The sequence below is a fragment of the Poecilia mexicana genome, unplaced genomic scaffold (genome assembly GCF_051168715.1).
Source record: "Poecilia mexicana isolate PSO_F unplaced genomic scaffold, ASM5116871v1 scaffold_18, whole genome shotgun sequence".
NCBI lineage: Eukaryota > Metazoa > Chordata > Actinopteri > Cyprinodontiformes > Poeciliidae > Poecilia > Poecilia mexicana.
In genome coordinates, this window is record NW_028263387.1 from 6,577,804 (window position 1) to 6,604,945 (window position 27,142).

The 27,142-nt window shown below is 36.4% G+C and overlaps 3 protein-coding genes across 3 annotated transcripts; all 3 read left to right on the plus strand.

Annotated features, from left to right (window-relative positions):
- The first annotated feature begins 6,971 nt into the window (after positions 1-6,971).
- Positions 6,972-8,966, plus strand: LOC106906839 (C-type mannose receptor 2-like). Its single transcript, XM_088015853.1, has 3 exons — positions 6,972-7,342; positions 7,727-8,086; positions 8,314-8,966. Exons 1-3 carry the CDS (start codon positions 6,979-6,981, stop codon positions 8,634-8,636), a joined length of 1,047 nt encoding a protein of 348 aa, XP_087871979.1. The 5' UTR covers positions 6,972-6,978; the 3' UTR covers positions 8,637-8,966.
- A 2,396-nt stretch (positions 8,967-11,362) lies between these two features.
- Positions 11,363-20,008, plus strand: LOC148153968 (C-type mannose receptor 2-like). The gene is made up of 3 exons (XM_088015863.1): positions 11,363-11,728; positions 18,589-18,951; positions 19,494-20,008. The coding sequence occupies exons 1-3, from the start codon at positions 11,365-11,367 to the stop codon at positions 19,817-19,819; spliced, it is 1,053 nt and encodes a 350-aa protein (XP_087871989.1). The 5' UTR covers positions 11,363-11,364; the 3' UTR covers positions 19,820-20,008.
- A 3,075-nt stretch (positions 20,009-23,083) lies between these two features.
- Positions 23,084-25,800, plus strand: LOC106906840 (C-type mannose receptor 2-like). Its single transcript, XM_088015934.1, has 4 exons — positions 23,084-23,818; positions 24,001-24,117; positions 24,563-24,910; positions 25,155-25,800. The coding sequence occupies exons 1-4, from the start codon at positions 23,404-23,406 to the stop codon at positions 25,472-25,474; spliced, it is 1,200 nt and encodes a 399-aa protein (XP_087872060.1). The 5' UTR covers positions 23,084-23,403; the 3' UTR covers positions 25,475-25,800.
- Positions 25,801-27,142: the final 1,342 nt, after the last annotated feature.

Sequence of the window (27,142 nt, forward strand, 5' to 3'; positions counted from 1 at the left end):
ACTTCAAGTTTCTTCTGAGAAAGTTTAAAGAAACGGTTCAGGTGGGTTGTCACTCAGGTTAATCCTGACTGAAGTGTAAATAGCTGAACAATTTTTTTTTTGTTATGGAAATGTTTCTTATGTCTTATCTTTTATTTTTCCTTTCACTCATAACCCATTTAACATAGATTTTCTTTCTTTCAATTTCTTTTCTTTCAGAATTGTATGTGTTAAAGTGACACGTTCATTATAAACTGTATACGAATAAACAAACATTGTTCCAAGTTAGCTTAATGGTCATTTGTGTTAAAAATAAATAAATAAAAAGAAATGTCATGAACTTGGGTGTTTCCCCCCCAAAGTTATTCTTGGTTTTGATTAGATAAGACTTCTTTCTCTCTGTTTAACTTTACACCATTTTGTTAATAGTCATTTTAGTTTAGAGTTTATGGATTTTCATTCAGTTCTTGGTCATGGTTATGTTTCCGTGTTTATATAACTCCTTACTCCACTTTGCCATGTCTCTCAACTCTGCTCTCCCTTCACACCTGCACCTTGTTTTCTAATTTTCATCGTCCCAGCGTTCAAACTCTCAGTATTTAACCAGTTTCTCTCATTCATTCTTGGCTAGATCCTTCTGTTATGTGGTCCCATTATTTTCCCCCCAGTTCTTGCTCCCTTACAGCTGGTTTTATAAGTCCTTGTCTATTTAATTTTTTAAAATATTTACTGATGGGCTTTTTACATGTACAGAGCTAACGTCACGTCCACATGACCGAAATGCAACTTTGAACAACTTTGACTGCTAGGAAGGATAAACTTGTGTTTCAGAAGCAAGTTAAAATTATATCATGAACACTGTTGTGCACCTACATCATCTTCAAAATATAATGAGCTTTTAAGATTCCAAGTTAATTCAACATTCCAAGCAATGCTAAATTAAGAAGATGGTGGTTCGTGAATATTCGTCACAAGTTCAACATCACGCCACACAGTAAAAGTTTGCAGTGTCCACTTCACTCCAGATCAGATCATTCACTTTAAAAATACTGGGGGTATTTTTAGAAAAATACCCTCAGTAAAACTACTGGGGGTATTTTTGGAGCAATAAGTAGAGGGGCTATCCTGGTATTGCTTCCATGGAACGACTCCTTCAAGATTGAGTAAGGAAATCCATGAGCAGATCATGGAATGTAATCCTCCTGTGGGCCACTATTACTCTGTTCTTGAACCCGTTGGAGTCGACGTGGCAGTAAATAAAAACTTGAAGTTAAAAGAAGGAACAGAAATAATAAAGAAAAAGATTTTTAAAAATCCACCTTTCAATATATGTTCAAATTATGATTCACAGGGTCTGGCGAAGACATTCGATTCTCCCCAAGTTAAGCTAGCACGCTACAAATTAGCTTGAGAAGTGGGTTAGGGATATAAAACATAAAAATGTCAAAGTAGTTTTGCTACATAATGGTTTCCACTTTTACTTGAGAATTTTTGGTTACTCAGCCCACTTCTAGTCACTAGTTTTTTTTTTATATGACTACAAAAATTTAAGCCATAAAAATTCATTTTCAATTAGCTGTGGGGGTTTTAGATTTTGAAAACGTAAAACAAACTGAATATGTACTTACTGTCTACAGGCTGTCGATACGGGGTCACTATGCAGACTGGATGCTGCAGACAGATTCCAAAAGAAAGAAACCACAGGACTTAATTATAAATACTTTGTGAACCGTTTCCATCAAAGATGCCTTCTAATATCATGGAAGGAAAAAGTTTATTATTTATGTAGGATTTTATTTATTTATTGATTTATCCTTTTGTGGTTCAGCAGGAGGAAAAATCCTAATGTGGTCTCCACTGATTGCACCTTGAGCACCATGGATCACCTCATGGCCAGGAAGGCCTGCAAAACCGACTCCCACTTTCTCCAAGTCTTCCTCCTTGTGGAAATGAATGGGCTTGTGGAGGATGGTCATCATTTCATCCACCACATCGTGGAAGGTTCAGCAAACTGAGGTTGGCATTTGCTGTTCACTGAATGTGAACACCACCAATCCTAAGGTGGAGTTGGTAAAAGCATACTTTTCAAAATGTAAATGTAGCTGGCGTAGAGAAAGGTGGTGATGGCCCAGCCACGGGCCATCACCACACAAGTAAATGTTTGGCTTCCTTGTTTTTTTATTTTTTACAATGTGGCAGTTATGGACTTTTGGTTATGCAGAGTTTAAGATGACCTGTGTATTTTCCGTAAAATCATTTCGTTGTCATCTTGCATTGGGTAGCAATGAGATTGTTTTGAATTAAAATCATGTTTGATCATTTTCCCCTAATAATCTTGTCTTCAGAAGCATCAAACTTAAATCAGGATGCCATAACTTTTATGAGTGTGAACATATATTTTTATTATATATCCTTTTTCATATGTTTATTTTGCTTAATTTTACCGTAAAAATGTGTTTAGGGGGGTTTTTCTAGGCCCCATCATTAACTTTTGTATTGAAGCTTATATAGTTTTTTAAGCTTAAATGAAGGTTCAATATATATTTTATATTATATCCAAAAAACATTGCTTTTTATTAAAGAAACAACAAAATCAAGGTTTAAATACTTTTATTGAAGTCTGATACATATTTGTCAAACAAAGAAGCAACTTAAAAAGTGTGTGCTTAAGAGACCGTTGTCAACAGGAAATACCTGCAGCAAGCTCAGAGCAGCTCAGAGCTTTGACAGGAAGAAACCCCTCACTTCAGCATCTCGCCGACTGAAGGGGAATTTTGAAACTTGCCATTGGAAAATGTACAAACAGCAACTTAGAGATGCGTCTCTGACTTGAGCGGTTCACACCTTCACCTTTTTTGACCGTCTCTTGACCTTTTGTTTGGACATCACCCCTCGTTCAATGTGTCTTGCAAATGACCTGATTGTGTCATAATGTGTGGTTGAGGTGGTGAGGATGAGGACGCGGAGACCCAGGTAAGATGAAGAATGATGAATTTAATGATAATAGTCCAAGCACAGAACAACGGAGAAACAACTGACGGCACAAGGAAACGGGTAACGCTTGACATACGACAAGAATCCGAGAGGAACACAGACAACAGGTGAGACTAAATACACTGGGAAGGTAATCACAGCAACGAGACACAGCTGGGATCAATCAACGGGGAGGACAGGACAGAGACTCACAGGGAAACGGGACTAAACAGAAAATCTCAAAAATAAACACACAGAAACACGGATCATGTCAGATTGTCTGTTTTTGGAATCGATTGACATGACTGTCTAGCAACAGAAATTCCCCTTTTTCACACCTGCGTGTGTGTAAGGACTATAAATTTGGAATGTAACTGTATTATGATCGGGAATTCACTTTGATTTGTTATCAAGTGTGGTTCTCCGTCTGCAGACAAAATAAATTTACTTCTCAGTAGCCTGCTGATTTTTAAAGACTTTTCAAATCTCCTCAAAGGCCTAAGAAAAACTGCGTCAAACTTTCCACCGTTCGCTGTTGACTTCGGATGTTTTGTCTCCACACTGTCACCAACTTTAAACAAAATGTTATTGTGGTTGCTCTGCCCTTTGTCTTATCCTGTTTTTTTCTTTTTTAATATTGTCTCTAACGATGTTCCTAAGACTTCCTTGTATCTTCATTTCCTCAGACGACTCCTCCACCACAACAATGTCAATCTTTCAACACAAAATTAACATTTCAAGTGTCAGTGTAAATCTGTCAATTAGAGAGTACATACTAATTATATTAACGTCATACCACAGAAAGATATCAAAACATATTCTGTAAATGAGTTTACAATGTCTCTTGAAAGGGTTTATCTAGCTTTCAAAATAATAAAAAAAAATACTTAAAGCCTTTGCAGAATAAAGTCAATGTCACATCTGTGATACATTGAAAGTAGATGCTTTACATGATTTCACCTCACTCAAACTTAAAGCAAATACAAAGTAGGCAAGAAAAAACATTAACGGTTAAGAACTGATTATGGAAAACTGGAATTCGTGACATAAATACAATGCCATCAAAAAATATAAATAGTCTACTAAGTAGTGTTCTGGAGCTTTGGAAGGGCACTGTACCTCTCTTCCAAACATGAGAAAGTCGAGGTAATGCTGCGCAGTTATTTGCTTCTTAGTGTGAAGCCCAAACATGACAACATCCAAGTATTCGTCTCAGGTATTTGGACGGCCATCCACAACTTTACTCAGAGCTCTGAGATGCATGAAAGGTCTAATGTCACACGTAGATCTGACCTCTTAAAATTTCCAAGTGTAACCTCTCTCACTCGGTCGTCACGCTCTTCACTGCACTAGTATCAATCATAGTAGTAAATCACTCTTTACAGTGTGTGTCTCGAAGCTGCATGCAAGTGACTTCACAGCTGAAAAATAAAAAGAAGACACAGTTAGTGACATGACCGAGTGGTCAGCCACGAACACCAACCAGCGCAGCTCCCACTCATAGGGTCATATTTTTCCAGTGCAACCACGAGATAGCTGTGTATGAAATATATTAAATTTGTAAGACATAATATTAAACATAATAGCTGAGGCATAAGAACTTACAGCTGCACTCAGATTGTGAAAATTCTCCACCTCCGTCTCCTCTAGATCAACATAAGCTGCTCCGGCTCTAAGAAACTGCAACTCATGGGAACAAACTAAGTCCAAGTACTCAAAGTCAATGGGTTGCATGTTGAGAGTAGAAACGACCCTATTTCTAACTCTTTATAAAAGCTATGACTCATAGGGTCATATTTTTCCAGTCCAACCGTGAGAAAACCCTACAAATTATATTTGTAGATGTTGGATGTACTTACAATATTTTGTGAATGTGATGAACTACAAGAATATGACTCCAAGTAAAAAATGTTGGAAAGAGCTGCTTCACTCACCTACCTCCACCAGCATTTCTCAGTATTGTGAGGAAGCCATGAGGGCGCCTGAAGGACTCGTTGCATGCAGTCCATCACCACACCACTAGGTGGCTTCAAACAACCAGAAATCTCACCACAAATACATATTACTATTATTATTATTTCAGGCAAAATTCAATCCTATCTATATACACATACACACATTTTTTTCTCATAAACATTCCATAAATTAACCAATTTGACCATCAACAAAACTAGGATCATGACGACACCCCGTCCCAAAATGTCCACAGTGTGCCACCATGTGGCCGGAGTGGCTGTAAGCCCAACAATGTATGGAAGCCTACCAAAACGGTGACGGCCTCCCTTTAAAAAGTCCAGAGGGTGATGATGTGGAGGGCTGAACCCCTGAGGACGACCCGGTGGCGAAAAGAGCAGAGCAGAAGTGAAAAGTCCAGCTAACAGAAGGCAGACAATCTGAAGAGCCTCGGCTAGGCTAATGGTTACACACGTACATCCTCCATAATTCACTATTTTATTGGATCTTTCTAATCAGACCTATAAAGTATATGAACTTCAATCTTTTTATCTTGTAAAAAGTCTTCGCTGCAAATCCACGGTTACACCGATGGCTGACAGTCCTTTGATTGGCGGCTGCTCTCCATCGCCAGCGTATCTTTATCATTAAAAGTTATAAAATGAAATGACAAGTTTGGTTTGCATCGTTGTCTTTAAATAGAAGTGATATTAGGTTACCACATGTCTGGTTTATGACAGGTTTTACAGGTTCTGACATCATGTCCTCTGGTGTTCCAGCATCTACTAGGATTACAAGGAAACAATAACTTCCTGGTTTGGATAGGGAAGTTAATTTCCCCCTAATAATTTTGCTTCCTGTGTGCAGATTTTATTTTTTGCACACTTTTCCACTCACAACACATAAATAACTGTTCCATAAGCGGTCAGAAGAAAAACTTACTTAGCAAAGCTGTATCATAAATCCAAACCTTCATCTTTGAGAAGCTGGTTCCTGCTGTTCAATGGGGATGATGGTGGAGGAGTCAAAGAATTACATTAAATAAACATGATAATTGTATTAATCAAACAATGAGGAGAAACTAACAAACTAACACTTTCAATTGACAGATATGAGCAATTCAACTAAAATTAATGCGAAGCAAAACTGGTTATTCCTGTTTTTTTTCTGGATTTTCTGTTCGAAACTCTTGACATTAAATTTTAAGCTGCAAAATAAAGATCAGCTTTTATACTGGAGCTGATTTTCTCACACTTTGACCAATTTGTTCTGAAAACTGTAATGCATTACTAGAAAGGTAAGCAGGAATATAACGGATAAATTACAAACAGTGATATTACAGCTCAGCACGCGATGCTGAATAAAAACGGTCAAGTTTTTCCTTGTTATTTTCCCAAGCTAGAGTTTGTTGCATCTAATTATTTTTCCTTCCTCTTTATAGTTTTCAAAGGGTTTACTTATGAAACCTTTTCCTGCTTTGTTTTGAATATTTAAAATATGAAATGGTAAAATTCAGCTGCTATTTAGAGACGTGGGAAAGTAAAACAGCAACAGTTTACCTGAGACTGTTTACAGCAGAGCATCAAGAGGAGAGAACCCATTCACTGAGGGACGAAGAAAAGAAATGCAAGTTTCATAGAAATGTTGTTTTAATCCTATTTTCATGTCAGCACATTTTTAGTTAGGAAAAAGATGCACTATATTTTCTGTCTGTCTTCATCTCTCTGCTCTCATTGTTTCTCTGTCCAGTGGAGGGAGAGCTGCAGCTTTTCACTGTTTAAATGTTCTTCATCCAACAGAGACAAACTGCTGGAGGAAAATAATTCATCTGACAGCAAAGATGCAGTGGAGTCTGATTCTGCTCTTCCTGATGGGTAAGTTGATCTGAAACACAACTAGACTCTCTGGTTTCTGTTATGTTAAAGTCTGATTTTGAAACCAGCTGTCTATTCAATATTCATATAGAAAATAAAAGAATTAAACATAAAACTGATCAATTCTAGTAATTGTAATGCATGTCCTGTGTTAGTTCATACTGAAATGTGTTTATTGCTCTCAGCTCAGTGTTGTTTCATGGACTGTCAGCTCTATCAGTTTCACTACATTAATGAGAATAAGACCTGGACTGAAGCTCAGCAGTACTGCAGAGAGAAACACACTGACCTGGTCACAGTGACTAACATGAAGGACATGAAGAGACTCATCAACATGTCATCTGGAGAAATGAAGGAAGCTTGGATTGGTCTGTATGATCCAACAAATGGTATCAGAACATGGTACTGGTCTCTGCCTGGAGTGGAGTTTAATGAAAGTGAGACAAACTGGGACACAGGAGAACCGTGGGATCACTGGATTTCCAACTGTGGAGTATTGGGGTGGGATGCCAGATGGTTTAATATATACTGTACATATCAGTTCTTTTTCCTCTGTTATGATGGTAAGATTGAAGTCTTTTGATTTAAATTTAATTTATCCTTTAAAATATATATAGTGTGTGTAAACATCTGGTTTCAACTGTACGCACACACACATATATTGCTAACATTTTTTTTTATTAAACATTTATGTTTGATGGGAAAAAAATGGTTTTAATCAAATATAAATATACTTTATTATAATACCTGATCTAATAAGGCCACATAACTTGACACATGCAAGAAATACCACTTTTAGCTTATAATTTCTTTTTTGAAATTATGTTTCATGTTTTAAAAATATAGGAAAAACAAAAGAGAAAATATTAAGCTTCTTTTTTCAATCTTTTTTCTAAGCATATTTCTCAAAAGTAATGTAGAGTAAATCAACTCTGTTCACCCCACAGAAAATAATACAACCCATAAATATCACCTGATTGAAGAGAGGAAGACCTGGCAGGAAGCTCAGAGTTACTGCAGAGAGAAACACACAGACCTGATCAGTGGAACGAAGCAGCTACAGGACGCAGAAAATATGATGGATATATCTGGATACAAAGAGTATTGGAGAGAACCAATATACATTGGTCTGTTTAGTGACACCTGGAGATGGTCAGATGGAAGCACTTTCTCTTTCGAACCCTGGTATCCACAGTTTTACTATCAACCTAACAGTGGTCAATGTGCCTTGACTGTGTTTGATGATGGAGGCATATGGAGGAATGAGAACTGTGCTGAAAGAAAACCCTTCATCTGTTATTCACATGGTGAGTGTTCAAAAAATATCAGACATTTAACCACATTCTTAAATAAATGTCTTTCAAGTGTAAACTTTACTATCAGGTCCGTGTGGTTTAAATCATAACAGTCATTATTATTACCTGTATTTAGTTAAATAAATATCCTTGATACTTTTGAAACGTTGTTGTTGCATCAGCTCTGATTGGAGACTTATAAAGAAATAGCATTGTTTTATTTCTTATTTTCATGGCAGATAAATTGATCCTGATCAAAGAAAATAAAACCTGGCATGAGGCCTTAACCTACTGCAGAGATCATCATCATGACCTGGTCACCATCACCAACATGGATGATCAGAAACAGGTTCAGCAGGAAGCCCAGTTTGCCTCGACTCCTTTTGTCTGGATTGGACTGCGTTTCAACTGCAGTAGGAATGTTTGGTTCTGGGTCTGTGATAACTGGACCTGGAATGAACAAAATGACTGTAACATGTTTGGAGCCATGGAGGCAGGAGGAGCGTATCGGTTGTTCCAAAGAAACGGCAGTGAGAGATTTAACTTCATCTGTGCTAATTAATAATTCTTCTTTTTATTTTCACCTTTTTTTCACTTTGTGCTTCTTTTCAGTTGTGGGTTTAATAAAATTGACAAAACCATATTTGAATTTTGTCAAGGAGTGATCTGTTGAGCAGAATGCTAAATTAGATATTTGCTTAAAATAGAAATAATTTTTTCTTGAAATGTTTCTTTTTTCAAAACTGAATTGTTGAGATGTTCTACTTTTTATCTCGTCTCATATGAATATATGTTGTCCTTACAATATTTAATGACTGATAGCATCTACTCATCCTTGATAAAATTTTGTTGTGATTTAAAAACAATAAAATCATAATTGATTTGAAAACTTTTCCTCATGTTGAGACATTTTATTCTGTACAACTTAACAGAAAGATGTTGGGAAGCAGGAGATGGAACAGAAAGAGCCCAGTTATTTTGTCCACACCCTTACACTAGTACTATTAAGAAAACCTTTCATTCATTATTAAATTTCTAAATTCATTGGATCCATCTGTCCCACTTAGAATTATGAGATATTTGTAGATTTGTATCCTATTATTAAACCCATAACTTACATTTCTGGTGAGCTGTACTTCTTCTAGTCGGTCCGTCTCTACAGGATTATTGTCTAAAAAACTAAACCACCTCTAACACCAAAGAAACACACACATATATATCCTTGTACTTCTAAAAAAACTCAGGACTTTGTAATGACTTCCATTCATTTCAGTAACTACATTTAAGTCTAACCCAGACATTTTCACTAACCCCAACCCTAACTAGTCTATTCCTAACACCAACTTTAACCAAAACTTAATTCACACCACACCTCTAAATCTAACCAGAAGAGCTCTGTAAAAGGATCCAGTGGCGAGAAGAACAGAGCAGAAGAGAAAAGTCCAGCAGAGGCTGAAAGAGAAGACGGAGAACCTGAAGAACCTTCGGTCGGAGACAAAGGATGATACACAACCCATGGAGGTGGTCGTTGCCGGGCAACCCGGGGTTCATCATGACCTTCGGAACCCGAAGGCCTCAGAACACCGGCAGAGTCTGGGACGCTTCCTGTAGGTTCTGGGATGATACCTAAAGCAAGATGGTAACCAGTTTTTTGTACATTCTAGGTTACTAATTGTTACACATGTACATCCTCCATAATGCAATATTCAAGTCATATCTATAAAGTATATGAACTTTAATCTCCTTATCTTGTAAAAAGAGTTCGCTGCAAATCCATGATTACACCGATGGCTGACAGATTGACGGCTGCTATCCATCGTGTTTCTTTCCTCATTAGAAGTTATGAAATAAAAGTTTGGTTTGCATCTTTGTCTTCAGCCAAACGTGCAGCACCCTATGACTATTTTTAATGTGAAACCAATAAAATAGAAGTGATATTAGGCTATAGATGTCTGGTTTTTGACAGGTTTTACAGGTTGTTCTGACATCATGTCCTCTGGTTTTCCAGCATCTACTAGGATTACAAGGAAACAACAACTTCCTGGTTCGGACTAAGGAAGTTAATTTCCCCCGAATAATTTTGCTTCCTGTATGATATTTTATTCTCAGCACGCTTTTCCACTCACCACACATAAAGACCTATTCCATAAGAGCTCTTTAAATTAAAGCTTATTTAGCAAAGCTGTATCATAAATCCAAACCTTCATCTATGAGAAGCTGGTTCCTGCTGTTATATGGAAATGTCAGTGGAGGAGTCAAAGAATTACATTAAAGAAACATAATTATATTAAGCAGTGAGAAAAAAACACTTTCAATTGACAGATATGAGCAATTAGTCTAAATTCAATGTGAAGTAAAACTGGTTATTCCTGTTTTTTTCTGGGTTTCCTGTTTGAAACTCTTGACATTAAATTTTAAGCTGCAAAATTAAGATCAGCTTTTATACTGGAGCTGATTTTCTCACTTTGACCAGTTTGTTCTGAAAGCTGTAACACATTATTAGAAAGACAAGCAGAAACTATAAGGGATAAACTACAAACAGTGATATTACAGCTCAGCACACGATGCTGAATCAAGACAGTCAAGTTTTTCCTTGTTATTTTCCCAAGCTATAGTTTGTTGCATCTAATTATTTTTCCTTCCTCTTTATAGCTTCTAAAGGGTTTCCTTGTCAAACATGTTCCTGCTTTGTTTTGAATATTTAAAATATGAAATGGTAAAATTCATCTGCCATTTAGAGACGTGGGAAAGTAAAACAGCAACAGTTTACCTGGGACTGTTTACAGCAGAGCATCAAGAGGAGAGAACCCATTCACTGAGGGACGAAGAAAAGAAATGTAAGTTTCATAAAACTTGTTTTAATCCTATTCTCGCATTATTTTCATGTCAGCACATTTTTAGTTAGGAAAAGTTGCACTATATTTTCTGTCTGTCTTCATCTCTCTGCTCTCATTGTTTCTCTGTCCAGTGGAGGGAGAGCTGCAGCTTTTCACTGTTTAAATGTTCTTCATCCAACAGAGACAAACTGCTGGAGGAAAATAATTCATCTGACAGCAAAGATGCAGTGGAGTCTGATTCTGCTCTTCCTGATGGGTAAGTTGATCTGAAACAACTAGACTCTCTGGTTTCTGTTACGTTAAAGTCTGATTTCGAAACCAGCTGTCTATTCAATATTCACATGGAAAATAAAAGAATTAAACATAAAACTGCTCAATTCTAGTAATTGTAATGCATGTCCTGTGTTAGTTCATACTGAAATGTGTTTATTGCTCTCAGCTCAGTGTTGCTTCATGGACTGTCAGCTCTATGAGTTTCACTACATTAATGAGAATAAGACCTGGACTGAAGCTCAGCAGTACTGCAGAGAGAAACACACTGACCTGGTCACAGTGACTAACATGAAGGACATGAAGAGACTCATCAACATGTCAGCTGGAGAAATGAAGGAAGCTTGGATTGGTCTGTATGATCCAACAAATGGCACCAGAACTTGGCGCTGGTCTCTGCCTGAAGTGGAGTTCAATGAAAGTGAGACAAACTGGAACCCAGGTGAACCATGGGATCACTGGATTTCCAACTGTGGAACTTTGTGGCCGGATGCCAGATGGTTTAATATATACTGTACATATCCTTCCTTTTTCATCTGTTATGATGGTAAGATTGAAGCCTTTTGATTGAAACATAATTTTTCCTTTAAAATATAAACAGTGCATGTGCGGCAGGACTAGTGCGATCAAAATGAGCAAATTGAATTGAAAACCACTATATTAAGACTGCAATAACTCCACTGGAAAAGTTGCCTTTAAGCCACACAGACGAGGGTTGAGACAATCTCATCCAATAATTTTATTTATTGCACAATCGTTTTCAGTTTAGTCAAAAAATCTACCACTTTAAAACCACTAGCGCTTTGGAATAGACAGTTATGACCCAACTCAGATGGCAGCGCAAATCAGGGTAGTAACCTAAAAAAGACACAGCAAAAGAAACAGCAAGAATGAAATAAAATCCTGCACCAAACCAGAAAAACAGCATCACCATCCGGAAAGTCCACCACAACACCGCGAGCCAGACGTTCCTGTCGAAAAGAAAAAGTAAACATTCAAATTACATATTAATTCACAATTATACAGTTCAGTCCACGACAAATAATCAAGCAGCAACAGTTTAAATTAAGGATCTGTCCTGGACTGAACCGCCACGCCGCAGCAGACGCCACCCAGAGCGGCACTAGAAGAATCAGTCCGAGCTGGTCACAAAGCAGCAACACTGGACCAGTGACAGGAGCTTTACGGCGGGCATGAGGCCAGCAATCAGGACGACAGGTAGGCAGCCGACAACAGACAACCAAGACAGGCGGACCGCCAGCCAGGGACGACCAGGACAACAGGCACACAGCAGCGGCTATTGAAAATAAATTATATGGAATCTGGAAGCATACAGAAGACTAGCATTTCACTTACCACTGAGCTCTACATGTAGAGCCTCTGACAGGAAGGGAAAATCAGGCAGCATGGACAACAGAAGCTGAGCTAAAGCTAAGCTAACAGAGTGTGGGAAACTTCTTACCACTTAGAGGACCGGTCAGCGATCAGAGTGTCGTTAAGCGCGCCGTTCGAGCACGCATTAATATGCGGCTGTTATACGTAAAATAGAAATACATCACAAATAATAAGCTTGATTGAGAGAGATGAAGCCTGCCTTACCACAGCACCAACGGCTTCTTCTTCTTCTTCTATTTGAATTTTAATGGCGGTTGGCAAGAAACTTTAGGTATGCATTACCGCCACCAACTGGTAAGGAGTGTGGACCACATGACAAAAAAATAAATAAATAAATAAATATTACTATATCCTATTAAACAACTTACACTGTTTTAAGAAATAAAATAAGGCCTCATATCCTCTACTTCCTGAATCTTTCTGTAATAAATCAACAATATCAAATTTCATTTTCATGCTACTAAGGTTTCTAATTAAGTTATTTCTTTGCATCAAATAATTCCTACAACTGAAAATAACATGTTCCAATGTCTCATCTTCCCCACAGTCACATTTCCCTGTCTGATGTTTCCCTATTAGAAATAATGATCTATTTAGTCCAGTATGTCCGATTCTAAACCGTGAAATAATTATCTCTTCTCTTCTTATTCTTTCTGTTCTTCTCATTTGACCAATATTCTTTTGAATTTTATATAACCACCTTCCTTTCTTTTCTTCATCCCATAACTTTTGCCACCTCTCTCTTGTTTTTTTTTTTAATTGTACCCTTTATTTCTGTTATACTAAAACTAACATTAATATCTATCTTCACCCGGTTAGTACTCTCTTTGGCCATTCTGTCTGCCATTTCATTACCCTTAATCCCGTGATGTGCTGGAACCCAAACAAAATTTACTGTTAGCCCCATCATATTGATTCTGTAAAGTGTTTGTTGTATTTCAATTAATATATCTGGTCTACTATCTGATTTATTATTTTGCAAACTAAATAATGAAGAACTAGAATCTGAGCAAATAATTGATTTTAATGGTTTTACCTCTTCCACCCATTGAACTGCTAAAAGTAAAGCAAGCATTTCTCCTGTATACACTGAGACTCCATCACTGATCCTTTTTCCTACTTTAATCTGAAACTGTGGTACAATAAATGCTATCCCTACCTTATTAGCTGTATTTTTTGATGCATCTGTGTAGATTTGTACATAGTTACAATATTCATTTAAGTATTCTTGTATTATATTACTATTCATATTGCTAAATTTATCTTTATTGCTCTTTTCTAAGACGGAAAAATCAACCTCAGTATCATGAATTAACCAAGGTGGAACTGCAGATAATGGAACTGCCTGACATATATCTAACTGATTTAAATTAATTTCATTAACTTTAGAGTTTATTATCCATCCAAAGCTCTTTAATTGTTTCTTTGAATTTTCCCAGCCATGTTTAAGTACCTCTAATGTTGGATGATCCTGACTTTGTCCCTGTAAGTTTGACCAATAATTTAAGGATAATTGATCCCTTCTAAGTTTAAGAGGCATTTCTCCCATTTCAACCTGTAATGCTGCTGTTGAAGATGTTTTAAAAGCACCGGTACATAATCTTAATGCCTGATGTTGAATAATATTTAACTTATGGAGGTTTGAATCTGCTGCTGAATTATAACTTATACATCCATAATCCAAGACTGACCTAATTAACCCAGTGTAAATTGCTTTTAATGATTTTCTATCAGCTCCCCACTCAGTTCCAACTAAACATCTCATTATATTTAATACTTTCCTACACTTATCTACTATTTTCTTAATATGCACTCCCCATGTCATTCTTTCATCAAACCACATTCCAAGAAATTTAAATTGTTTAACCCTTTCTAAATCCTGTCCATATAATTTTAATTTAATTTTTCCATCAACTCTTTTTTTTAGTTGAAATAAAACTAAAAAAATTTTAGTTTTCTCTACAGAAAGTTTAAAACCCCATTTATACGACCATTTTTCTACAGCTAAAATTGCTCCCTGAAGCTTTTTAACAATAAATTCTAAATTTCTTCCTCTTTTCCACATTGCTCCATCATCAGCAAAAAGTGAAAATCCCATTCCACCCTCTACTTCTTTAAACATATCATTAACTACCACTGAAAACAATAACGGACTTACTATACTACCCTGTGGTGTCCCATTTTCTATATTCATACTCTCAGAATAGTCCTTCCCTATCCTCACTTGTATTTGTCTTCCTTCTAGAAAATGTTTGATCCATCTAAACATATGACCATTTATACCCATTCTTCTAATTTTAATTAATAACCCTTCCCTCCACATCATATCATATGCTCGCTCAATATCAAAAAATATTGCCACAACACTCTCTTTATTCACTTGAGCCTTTCTAATCTCATGTTCTAAACATAAAATTGGATCCATTGTACTTCTCCCTCTTCTGAAACCACTCTGATAAGACGATATAAGTTCCTTCTTTTCCATATAATATATTAATCTTTCATTTATCAATCTCTCCATTATCTTACATAAGTTGGATGTTAACGCTATTGGCCGATAATTTTCTGGTTTGGATTCATCTTTTCCTGGTTTTCGAATTGGAATAATCACTGCTTCCTTCCAACTTTTTGGTAATTCTCCATCCTCCCATATCCTGTTGTACATTTCTAATAAAATATTTTTAGAAGACTCACTTAAATTACTAACCATAACATAACAAATTTGATCTTTTCCTGGAGCTGATAGCTTACATTTTTTGAGTGCCATATTTAATTCATTTATTGTAAAATACATATTCAATGGATCATTTGTATCTTCCATTTGTTGCAATAAATTCTTGTTCTCCAATATTGTCTTTTGCCTTCCTTTTTTCCCCTCTTCACTAATATTTTCAGAACTATGGATTTTAACAAAAGTATTTACTAACATTTTTGCTTTTTCTATATCAGTAACTGCTGTTATTTCTCCATCATTTAGTATTGGATATCCACTTATTCTCTTAATCCCATTCATCCTTTTAATTGTTGCCCAGACCTTAGAAATATCTGTCTCCTTCCCTATTGAATTACAAAAACTCCTCCAATAATCTCTTTTTGCATTTTTAATAATCCTTCTTACATTTGCTTGCAATTTCTTGTATTCATTCAGATTCTGAAAATTATGATTTCTTTTTAATACTTTGAATGCTTTATTTCGTTTTTTTATAACTTTATTACATTCTGATGTCCACCAGGGCACCAACCTTCTGTCTCTTCTCCCGCCTTATAGCCTTATAGCCTGATCAGCTGCTTCAAGTATGGCATTACTTATAAAAGAATTTATATAAGAATTTATATAAGAATTTATAAAAGAATTTAAATCATCAATACTACTATTCATGTCTACTTTTAACATTTTTATTTCACTACTTTTCCTAAATTTTCCCCAGTCCGCGGACCTAAAAGACCACTTCTTTATCCCTTTTATACAATACCTCTCTATATTTAGCTTTACTTCCATCCTAATAGGATAATGGTCACTTCCTATAGTTGTTTTATTTAAAACTTGCCATAAACAAACCCCTGCTAAACAATTTGAAACTAATGTTAAGTCAACTGCTGACTCTGTGTTATCTCTAAAATTAATTCTAGTCCCACTTCCATCATTTAAACAGACCAAATTTTTAACATCCATTATTTCTTCTATTATATCCCCATTTTGATCATTATGATGACTCCACAAAGAGCTATGCCCATTAAAGTCCCCACACCAAATAACTTTACCCTCTAGAAATACCCCAATTTCCTCCATTAAATCTAATGATAGTCTTTTACATGGATTATAAAAGTTGATTATTTTAAATCGTCCATTTACTGTCCAAATTTCAGTAATGATATATTCTAACTCTCTTCCTTTAGCTAATAATCTAAACTGAATTCCTTGTTTAATAAATGTAATACATCCTCCTCCAGATCCCCCCTCTCTGTCTCTTCTAATGCTTTCATATCCTTTTATAACAAAATCAAGATTTGGTTTAAGCCATGTTTCTTGAATACATATAATATCTAAATCATCTTTATACTCTCTAATAAATCCTTTAAATTCCTGTACATTTGCAATAAGGCTTCTAGCGTTCCATTGTAGGATGATCAGTTTTTATCTTCCTGTCCTCCGACCTTTCCTTCTGCCCCTAACCTCGTATTTATGTGTTCCCAAGATATGTCCTTAATACCAAAAAACCTCTCTGCCCCTTTCACAATTATTTTGATTTTTTCTGTTTTGTGCTTAACTTGATCTGTACAATTAATTACATATGCAATGAACAATAGAATTTTTTCAACTGTTAACCCAGTTTCAGTTCCACTCGGTCTCTGTTCTGTTGTTGGGTTTGGTTGAACTTTCCTTATAACTTCCTTAGGTTTCACTCTTTTAACAGCTTCAGCATAACTTATATTATTAGTAGCTTTGACTTGTTCGATTTCCATTGCTTTCCTTCTGACTTCACATCCTCCATAAGTCACCCTATGTTGCCCTCCACAATTACAACACTTATCCTTCCCATTTTTACATTCATCATAATTATGCTCTCCTCCACACTTTGGACATCTTTGTTTTCCCCTACATGCAGCTGCAATGTGTCCATATCTCTGACATTTATAACACCTGAGAGGAGGAGGGATATATGGCCTTACAGGGAAGCACATACACCCGACTCTTACCCTTTCAGGAAGAACTTGTGTTTGAAACTCCAACATTACTGAGAGACTTTCCACCCTTTCACCTTCCACTGTTCTCATCAATCTTTTGATTTTACTTACTTCACCTCCATTAATACTGTGTCTGAGTTTTTCTAGATCTTCACCAACTGGGATACCTGTGATCACTCCTCTTACCACTTTATCCTCTCCCAAAATCTTTATCTCAGTAATCAGTTTTTTACAAATACTGTGGGCGTTCATCACCTTGTTTTTCTGTTCTTCATTCCTCACTATGATCAACAGATTCCCATCTCTAAGAGTCTTAGCAAGTGTCAGATCTCCAAACTTCTTTTTTAATTCTCTTGACAGAGCTAACGGACTAAGTTGTATCCCTTCATCCTCCTTCCTAAACTTTATGATCAACTTAGTTTCCTGCCCAACAATCCTCTTGCAACCTGCATTATTTTCATCTGAACTATTTTCTTCTAGACTCCGTTTGCTACTACTTTGTGTCTCCACCAACCTTTCTTCCTTTCTACTTCGTTCTCTTCCTGATCCTCTACTACCACGTACTGGAGTCCAGTCACCAAAATCCATTTCATCGTCTCCCTCATCCTCAACTTGAGTCGCCATAGCAGTCCAGTCACAAACCAGTTTATGCCAACCGCCAAGATCAGCTGTTTCTTTATCAATTCTGCTCTGTCAACTCCGCGATCCCGGGTAGCGTTTCCACCGTAGGTCGTCGATATCTCGGCTTAACTAGGTCACGTTTTTTCGCCCAGCCAACCAGCACCAACGGCTAACGCCGAGGTCTGAACTAAAAGGAAGACAATATAATGTCAACCAGGTGAGGGAGGGCCCTTTATATACAGGCAGCCAGAAACACAACCAATTAGATTCAGGCATTTGTGTGGCGCGTTCATCTCGCCCGGTGTTGTTAGCTGGAGACGGGCACCAGCAACCCTCCCGACCGCACTAAGGACAAGGGTGTATAAAAAAAAAAAAGAATGTTCCATTTTTCCATAAATGAAACTTTTTTTTTTCCATTTATGGAAAAAAGTGTTTTTAATCAAATATAAATATACTTTATTATAATACCTGAACTAATAAAATGGCTCTAAATTTTCCATCTTTTTTAAGAGGCCACATAACTTGACACATGCGAGAAATATCACTTTTAGCTTATAATTTCTTATTTGACATGATATGTTTCATGTTTTTTTTTAAATAAAGGAAAAACTAAATAAAAACTATTAACTTATTTTTTTAAAATCTTTTTTCTAAGGATACTTCTCAAAAGTAATGTAAAGTAAATCAACTCTGTTCACCCCACAGAAAATAATACAACCCATAAATATCACCTGATTGAAGAGAGGAAGACCTGGCAGGAAGCTCAGAGTTACTGCAGAGAGAAACACACAGACCTGATCAGTGGAACGAAGCAGCTACAGGACGCAGAAAATATGATGAATATATCTGGATACATAAAGTATAGGAGAGAACCAATATACATTGGTCTGTTTAGCGACACCTGGAGATGGTCAGATGGAAGCACTTTCTCTTTCAAACCCTGGTATCGACAGTTTTACTATCAGCAACCCAACAGTTTCCGATGTGCTGTAACTGTGTTTTATTATGGAGGCATATGGAGGAATGAGAACTGTGCTGAAAGAAAACCCTTCATCTGTTATTCACATGGTGAGTGTTCAAAAAATATCAGACATTTAACCACATTAAATGTCTTTCAAGTGTAAACTTTATTATCAGGTCAGTGTGATTTATGTTGGGATCTGTGTTTTCAGTGTGTTTATTTCCAGGTTTTTCTGTGTTTATTTAGATCGGTGTCCCTGTCAGTCCCTGAGTCGTCCTGTCTCTTCCTCCCTTGATTGTTCCCCAGGAGTGTCTTGTTCCTTGATTTACCCTCCCTGTGTATTTAAAACCACCTGTGTCCTTTGTTCCTCGTCTAACATCTATTGCTGTCTGATAGTTGATGTCAGTTTCCCTGTGCTGACTGAGTTTTTGGATTAAAAATCATCATATCACGTCAACCTGGGCTTGTCTGTTTCTCCTCACCACCTCAACACCACATCATGACAGTTTAACTCATAACAGTCATTATGTATTTAGTTAAATAAAGGTCCTTGATACTTTGAAACTTTTTTGTTGCATCAGCTCTGATGGGAGACTTGTAAAGAAATAGTATTGTTTTATTCTTTATTTTTTATGTATTTTCATGCCAGATAAATTGATCCTGATCAAACAAAATAAAACCTGGCATGAGGCCTTAACCTACTGCAGAGGTCACCATCATGACCTGGTCACCATCACCAACATGGATGAACAGAAACAGGTTCAGGAGAAAGTCAAGAACGCATCGACTCCTTTTGTCTGGATTGGACTGCACTACACCTGCAGTTTGGATGTTTGGTTCTGGGTCTGTGATAACTGGACCTGGAATGAACAGAAGGATGACTGTAACATGTTTGGAGCCATGGAGGCAGGAGGAGAGCATCGGTGGTTCCAAAGAAACGGCAGTGAGAGATTTAACTTCATCTGTACTAATTAATAATTCTTCCTCTTCTTTATATTATCAGTTTTTTTTCACTTTGTGCTTCTTTTCAGTTGTGGGTTTAATAAAATTGACAAAACCATATTTGAATTTTTCCAAGGAGTGATCTGTTGAGCAGAATGTTAAATTAGATATTACTTGCTTAAAATGGAAAAAAAAATTTTTTTAAATTCTTGAGTTTTTTTTTTTTTTCCCAAAAGTGAATTATTGAGAAACGACTCTGTTTCCCTGATTTTTTTTCTGTCGGGACAAAAGTTAAATGTTTGTTCCAAAACTAAATATCTGGGTCACTACATCACAGACCAGCTCTATGATGATGATATTTATCGGCAGTGTCGCATGTTGTACGCCCAGGCAAACATTCTGGGGAGGAAGTTTCACATGTGTACTGATGAAGTAAAAATAAGCCTGTTTAAGGCTTACTGTATGAAGCTCCTTTGTGGTGTAAATTTAAAGATCTAGCATGCAGAAGCTTAAGGTGGTTTATAATGACTCCCTGAGAATTCTGCTCAAGAAACCCAGGTTCAGCAGTGCAAGTCAGATTGTAATGCACGTCAGAACGTTTCAGGCACTCATGAGGAATTTGATTTACAAGTTTATGCATCGTTTGTGCAGATCATTGAACAGCCTTAATGTAATGTTTTCACATCCCTCTGTCAGTGCACTGAGATACCAATCAGCTCTGTGGAACCATTGGTATGCAAGTCTCTTATAAGATTTATTTATTTTCTTTTTTATTTTGTATTTTTTATTTTGTTATTGTGTGTTATGTCTTTGTGGACCACGAGTCTGTTGAATAAAGTTTCCCTTTCTCTTCTCTATTTTGTTAATCTTGTTTAATGTGCACATATGTTTTTGTCTTTACAAAATTTCATGACTGATGGCGTCTACTCATCCTTGATAAAAACAATAAAATCATAACTAATTTGAAAACTTTTCCTCATGTTGAGACATTTTATTCTGTACAATTTAACAGAAAGATGTTGGGAAGGAGGAGATGGAACAGAAAGAGCCCAGTTATTTTGTCCACACCTTTACACTAGTACTGTTAAGAAAACCTTTCATTCAATTCATTATTAAATTTCCAAATTCACTGGATCCATCTGTCCCACTTAGAATTATGAGATATTTGTAGATTTGTATCCTTTTATTAAACCCATAACTTACATTTCTGGTGAGCTGTACTTCTTCTAGTCGGTCCGTCTCTACAGGATTATTGTCTAAAGAACTAAACCACCTCTAACACCAAAGAAACACACACATATATCCTTGTACTTCTATAAAACTCAGGACTTTGTAATGACTTCCATTCATTTCAGTAACTACATTTAAGTCTAACCCAGACATTTTCACTAACCCCAACCCTAACTAGTCTATTCCTAACACCAACTTTAACCAAAACTTAATTCACACCACACCTCTAAATCTAACCAGAAGAGCTCTGTAAAAGGATCCAGTGGCGAGAAGAACAGAGCAGAAGAGAAAAGTCCAGCAGAGGCTGAAAGAGAAGGCGGAGAACCTGAAGAACCCTCGGTCGGAGACGGCGGGTGATACACAACCCATGGAGGTGGTCGTTGCCGGGCAACCCGGGGTTCATCATGACCTTCGGAACCCCGAAGGCCTCAGAACACCGGCGGAGTCTGGGACGCTTCCTGTAGGTTCTGGGATGATACCTAAAGCAAGATGGTAACCAGTTTTTTGTACATTCTAGGTTACTAATTGTTACACATGTACATCCTCCATAATGCAATATTCAAGTCATATCTATAAAGTATATGAACTTTAATCTCCTTATCTTGTAAAAAGAGTTCACTGCAAATCCATGATTACACCGATGGCTGACAGATTGACGGCTGCTATCCATCGTGTTTCTTTCCTCATTAGAAGTTATAAAATAAAAGTTTGGTTTGCATCTTTGTCTTCAGCCAAACGTGCAGCACCCTATGACTATTTTTAATGTGAAACCAATAAAATAGAAGTGATAGTAGGTTACCACATGTCTGTTTTATGACAGGCTGTACAGAAACGTACAGGTTGTTCTGACATCATGTCCTCTGGTTTTCCAGCATCTACTAGGATTACAAGGAAACAACTTCCTGGTTTGGATAGGGAAGTTAATTTCCCCCGAATGATTTTGCTTCCTGTATGTATATTTTCTGCACGCTTTTCCACTCACCACACATTAACTATTATATAAGCACTTTTTAAATTAATTAAAGCTTATTTAGCAGATATGTATCAATAATCCAAACCTTCATCTTTGAGAAGCTGGTTCCTGCTGTTCTATGGGGATGTTAGTGGAGGAGTCAAAGATTTCAGAATTACATTAAAGAAACATGATAATTGTGTTTGTGGCAACACTAGATGAAACTCGGATTTAGTTTTAATAGATTGCTTGCTCAACAACGCCACCCTGGGAATAATACCTTTTGGTTAAGGCACACAGGTTCGGTTATGCAAATATGAAACATCTGAGGCAGTTCAAGTTTACAAAACCCTTTATTAAATTCTCTTTTTTTAAATGTTCTTTTTAAAACCAGTTTTTTAAGAATGTTACTTACTGTTTATTCAATGTCACATGCTGTTTTTATTTTTATTTGTTTTATTATGTAAAGCACCTTGAAATGCCTTGTTGCTGAAATGTGCTACACAAATAAACTTTGATTTATTGATTGATTTCGATTGACAGATATGAGCAATTCGACTAATATTAATGTGAAGCAAAACTGTTTTTTTCTGGGTTTTCTGTTTGAAACTCTTGACATTAAATTTTAAGCTGCTAAATAAAGATCAGCTTTTACACTGGAGCTGATTTTCTCTCACTTTGACCAGTTTGTTCTGAAAGCTGTAACACATTAGAAAGACAAGCAGAAACTATAAGGATTGAACTACAGTGATATTACAGCTCAGCATGCAATACTGAATACTAAAAGTTTTTCAGTATTTCCCTTTTATTTTCCAAAGCTAGATTTTTTTTGCATCTAATTAGTATTTTTTCCTTCCTCTTTATAGCTTGTAAAAGGTTTCCTTGTCAAACCTGTTCTTGTCCGACTTTGAATATTTAAAATATGAAATGGTAAAATTCAGCTGCTATTTAGAGACGTGGGAAAGTAAAACAGCAACAGTTTACCTGGGAATGTTTACAGCAGAGCATCAAGAGGAGAGAACCCATTCACTGAGGGACGAAGAAAAGAAATGCAAGTTTCATAGAAATGTTGTTTTAATCCTATTCTCGCATTATTTTCATGTCAGCACATTTTTAGTTAGGAAACGTTGCACTATTTTTTCTGTCTGCTCTCTGTTTCTCTGTCCAGTGGAGGGAGAGCTGCAGCTTTTCACTGTTTAAATGTTCTTCATCCAACAGAGACAAACTGCTGGAGGAAAATAATTCATCTGACAGCAAAGATGCAGTGGAGTCTGATTCTGCTCTTCCTGATGGGTAAGTTGATCTGAAACACAACTAGACTCTCTGGTTTCTGTCTGATTTAGAAACCAGCTGTTCATTCAATATTCACATAGAAAATAAAAGAATTAAACATAAAACAAAACTGATCAATTCTAGTAATTGTAATGCATGTCCTATGTTAGTTTATACTGAAATGTGTTTATTGCTCTCAGCTCAGTGTTGTTTCATGGACTGTCAGCTCTATGAGTTTCACTACATTAATGAGAATAAGACCTGGACTGAAGCTCAGCAGTACTGCAGAGAGAAACACACTGACCTGGTCACAGTGACTAACATGAAGGACATGAAGAGACTCATCAACATGTCATCTGGGGACATGAAGGAAGCTTGGATTGGTCTGTATGATCCAACAAATGGCACCAGAACTTGGCGCTGGTCTCTGCCTGGAGTGGAGTTCAATGAAAGTGAGACAAACTGGAACCCAGGAGAACCATGGGACGACTGGAATTCCAACTGTGGAATTCTGGGGTGGAATGCCAGATGGTTTAATGCGTACTGTGCATATCCTTTCTTTTTCCTCTGTTATGATGGTAAGATTGAAGTCTTTTGATTTAAATTTAATTTCTCCTTTAAAATATATATAGTGTGTGTAAACATCTGGTTTCAACTGTACGCACACACACATATATTGCTAACATTTTTTTATCAAACATTTATGTTTGATGGGAAAAATGGTTTTAATCAAATATAAATATACTTTATTATATTACAGGAGTACCATGGTGTTACTGTAATTTCAAATGGTATCTCAATTGTGGAATTTTTTGGTGGCCAATCAAATGGTGCTATGTTCACTGCAGAAAGCGTTTCTATTTCCTCTGTTACGATGGTAAGATTGAAATCTTTTGTTTGAAATGTCACTGTTACTTTAAAATACATATAGATTATGTAAAGTTCTAGTTTCAACGGTACAAATTAACGCGCACATACATATATGCATATGTGGTGTATGAGCAATCTTAGTCGTTTGTGTGTGCATGAGAGAGAAAAATATATATATTTTAATAGTATATCTGTGCAATTTCAATATTTTGTGTGTGTGTATGAGTCTTTAGAAGTGTGTGTGAACGGTCCCTCATAAAAAGTTACACATCCAAGAAATACCAGTTTTAGTTTAGAATTTCTTATTTGACATGATATAGTAGTTTCTTGTTTTAAATCAGAATTTATGTAAACCTAACTAAAATAGTGTAAGTCATCATAGCCACTTCATAAATATAAAGATAAAAAACTAATAAGTCATGTAAAGTCAACCAACTCTGTTCACTCCACAGAAACCAACACAACCCACAAATATCACTTAATTAAAGAGGTGAAGACCTGGCTGGAAGCTCAGAGTTACTGCAGAGAGAATCACACAGACCTGATCAGTGGAACGAAGCAGCTACAGGATGAAGAAGTGAAGAAATTGATGAAGTCTACAGATCATATGGTATACATTGGTCTGTTCAGAGACACCTGGAGGTGGTCAGATGGAAGCAGTTTCTCTTTCAGACACTGGAATCCAATATTTAACCAACACAAACCCAACAGTGGTCAATGTGCCATGACTGTCTTTAAAGATGGAGGCAGATGGAAGAATGTGAACTGTACTGAAAGAAAACCCTTCATCTGTTATGATGGTGAGTTTTCAAAACATATCAGTATGTATAATATGAAGATCCACATTCCTAGTTAAATGTCTTTCAAGAATACAAACTTCACTACCAGGTTCTTGTGGTTTAACAAATAACAGTCATTATTACATGTCTTTAGTTAAATAAAGGTTTTTAATTGATGATACTTTTGAAATGTCTTTTTTGTTGCATAAATTCTGATTGAAGACTTATAGTTTTATTCTTTATATTTTATGTATTTTCATGGCAGATAAAATGATCCTGATCAAAGAAAATAAAACCTGGCATGAGGCCTTAACCTACTGCAGAGGTCACCATCATGACCTGGTCACCATCACCAAGGACAAACAGAAACGGGTTCAGGAGAAAGTCAAGAACGCATCGACTCCTTTTGTCTGGATTGGACTGCGTTTCAACTACAGTATGAAAGTTTGGTTCTGGGTCTGTGATAACTGGACCTGGAATGAACAGAATGACTGTAACATGTTTGGAGCCATGCAGGCAGGAGGAGAGCATCGGTTGTTATCAAGAAACGGCAGTGAGAGATTTAACTTCATCTGTGCTAAATAATAATTCTTCCTCTTCCTTTTATTATCAGTTTTTTTCACTTTGTGCTTCTTTTCAATTGTGGCTTTAATTAAATAAAAAAAAAACATATTTGAATTCCGCCAAGAAATTATCTCTTCAAAAGAATATTAGATTATATTAGATTATATTAGATTATATTAGATTAGATATTTGCTTAGGACTGAAAATAATTTTATCTTGAAATGTTTTTTTAATATTATTGAAATGTTATATTTTCTATCTAAAACTTTAACATCTGCTCACCCTGGTTGTGATTTAAAACAATAATTAATAAAGCATTTGAAAACTTTTCCACATGTTGAGCGATTTTATTTTGTACAATTTAACAGAAAGATGGGAATGTGATAGAAAAGCCCAATAATTTGCTGCATAAGTGTCCACACACACACCTAATACTGTTAAGAAAACCTTTCATTCAATTTCATTATGAAATTTCCAGATTCACTGGATCCATCTGTCCCACTTAGAATTATTATGAGATATTTGTAGATTTGTATCCTTTTATTAAACCCATAACTTACATTTCTGGTGAGCTGTACTTCTTCTAGTCGGTCCGTCTCTACAGGATTATTGTCTAAAGAACTAAACCACCTCTACACCAAAGAGAGACACACACACACACACACACACGCACACGCACACACACGCACACACACGCACACACACACACACACACACACACACACACACACCCACACACACACACACATCCTTGGACTTCTATAAAAACTCAGGACTTTGTAATGACTTCCATTCATTTTAGGAACTATATTTATACCTAATGCAGACATTTTCACTCACCCCATCCATTTCTAGTCTGTTCCTATCCATAACCTTAACCAAAACTTAATTCACACCAAACTTCTTCCAAACCTAACAAGAAGAGCTCTGTAAAAATGCAAAATAAAAAGCGAGGACCAGGAAGAAGTTGAAATTTCCCCATGCAATAATGAGTCACATTGGTAAGTACATTTGCATATCCTCCTCACAGTGTTTTGCATCGTCACGAAGGCAGACACACAAAAGGCCTGCTGTACTTCCCTTTTTGCAGATGCAGTCCCAGATGATAGATTAGGTTTGCGTGTGCAATCCTGTTTGCACCAGTTTTAATACACACAAACCTCGAGATCAGGCCTGGCAACAGAGACGGGACCATGTGATCATGAGATTTCTGAATCGTTTACTTGTAAGAAATATACAATATGTAGAATAATTCATGGAAAATCACTTTTGAAATGTTGCATATAGAGATGCTGAGTGTTTCTTAGAAAAAGCTGACAAATGACAGAGACTCCAATTGGAAAAAAAAACGCAGTGGTCATGTTCAAACTCAGACCCCCGACTTTCAAAATAAAAGCAGGATATTCAGCTTTTGCACTGAAGATGATGAGGAGGCTGAAGAGAATTTGTGAAGAATCATATTTGACTTCTTTGTGTAAGAATTTCAAATAATTCAAAAATATTTTAAAGAGGTGTTGAGTTAATAAAAACATCCTTTAAACATCCTCAGGTCAAAGGTCAGAATTTAGCTCAGATAACAGCACAGTGAGTTCAGCTCAACCAAATTAGGCAGCAGGGTAAATATATCAGTATTTACTTAAAACAGGTGATAATGAGGTAAACACATAGTTATATTTTAAGCACATATCT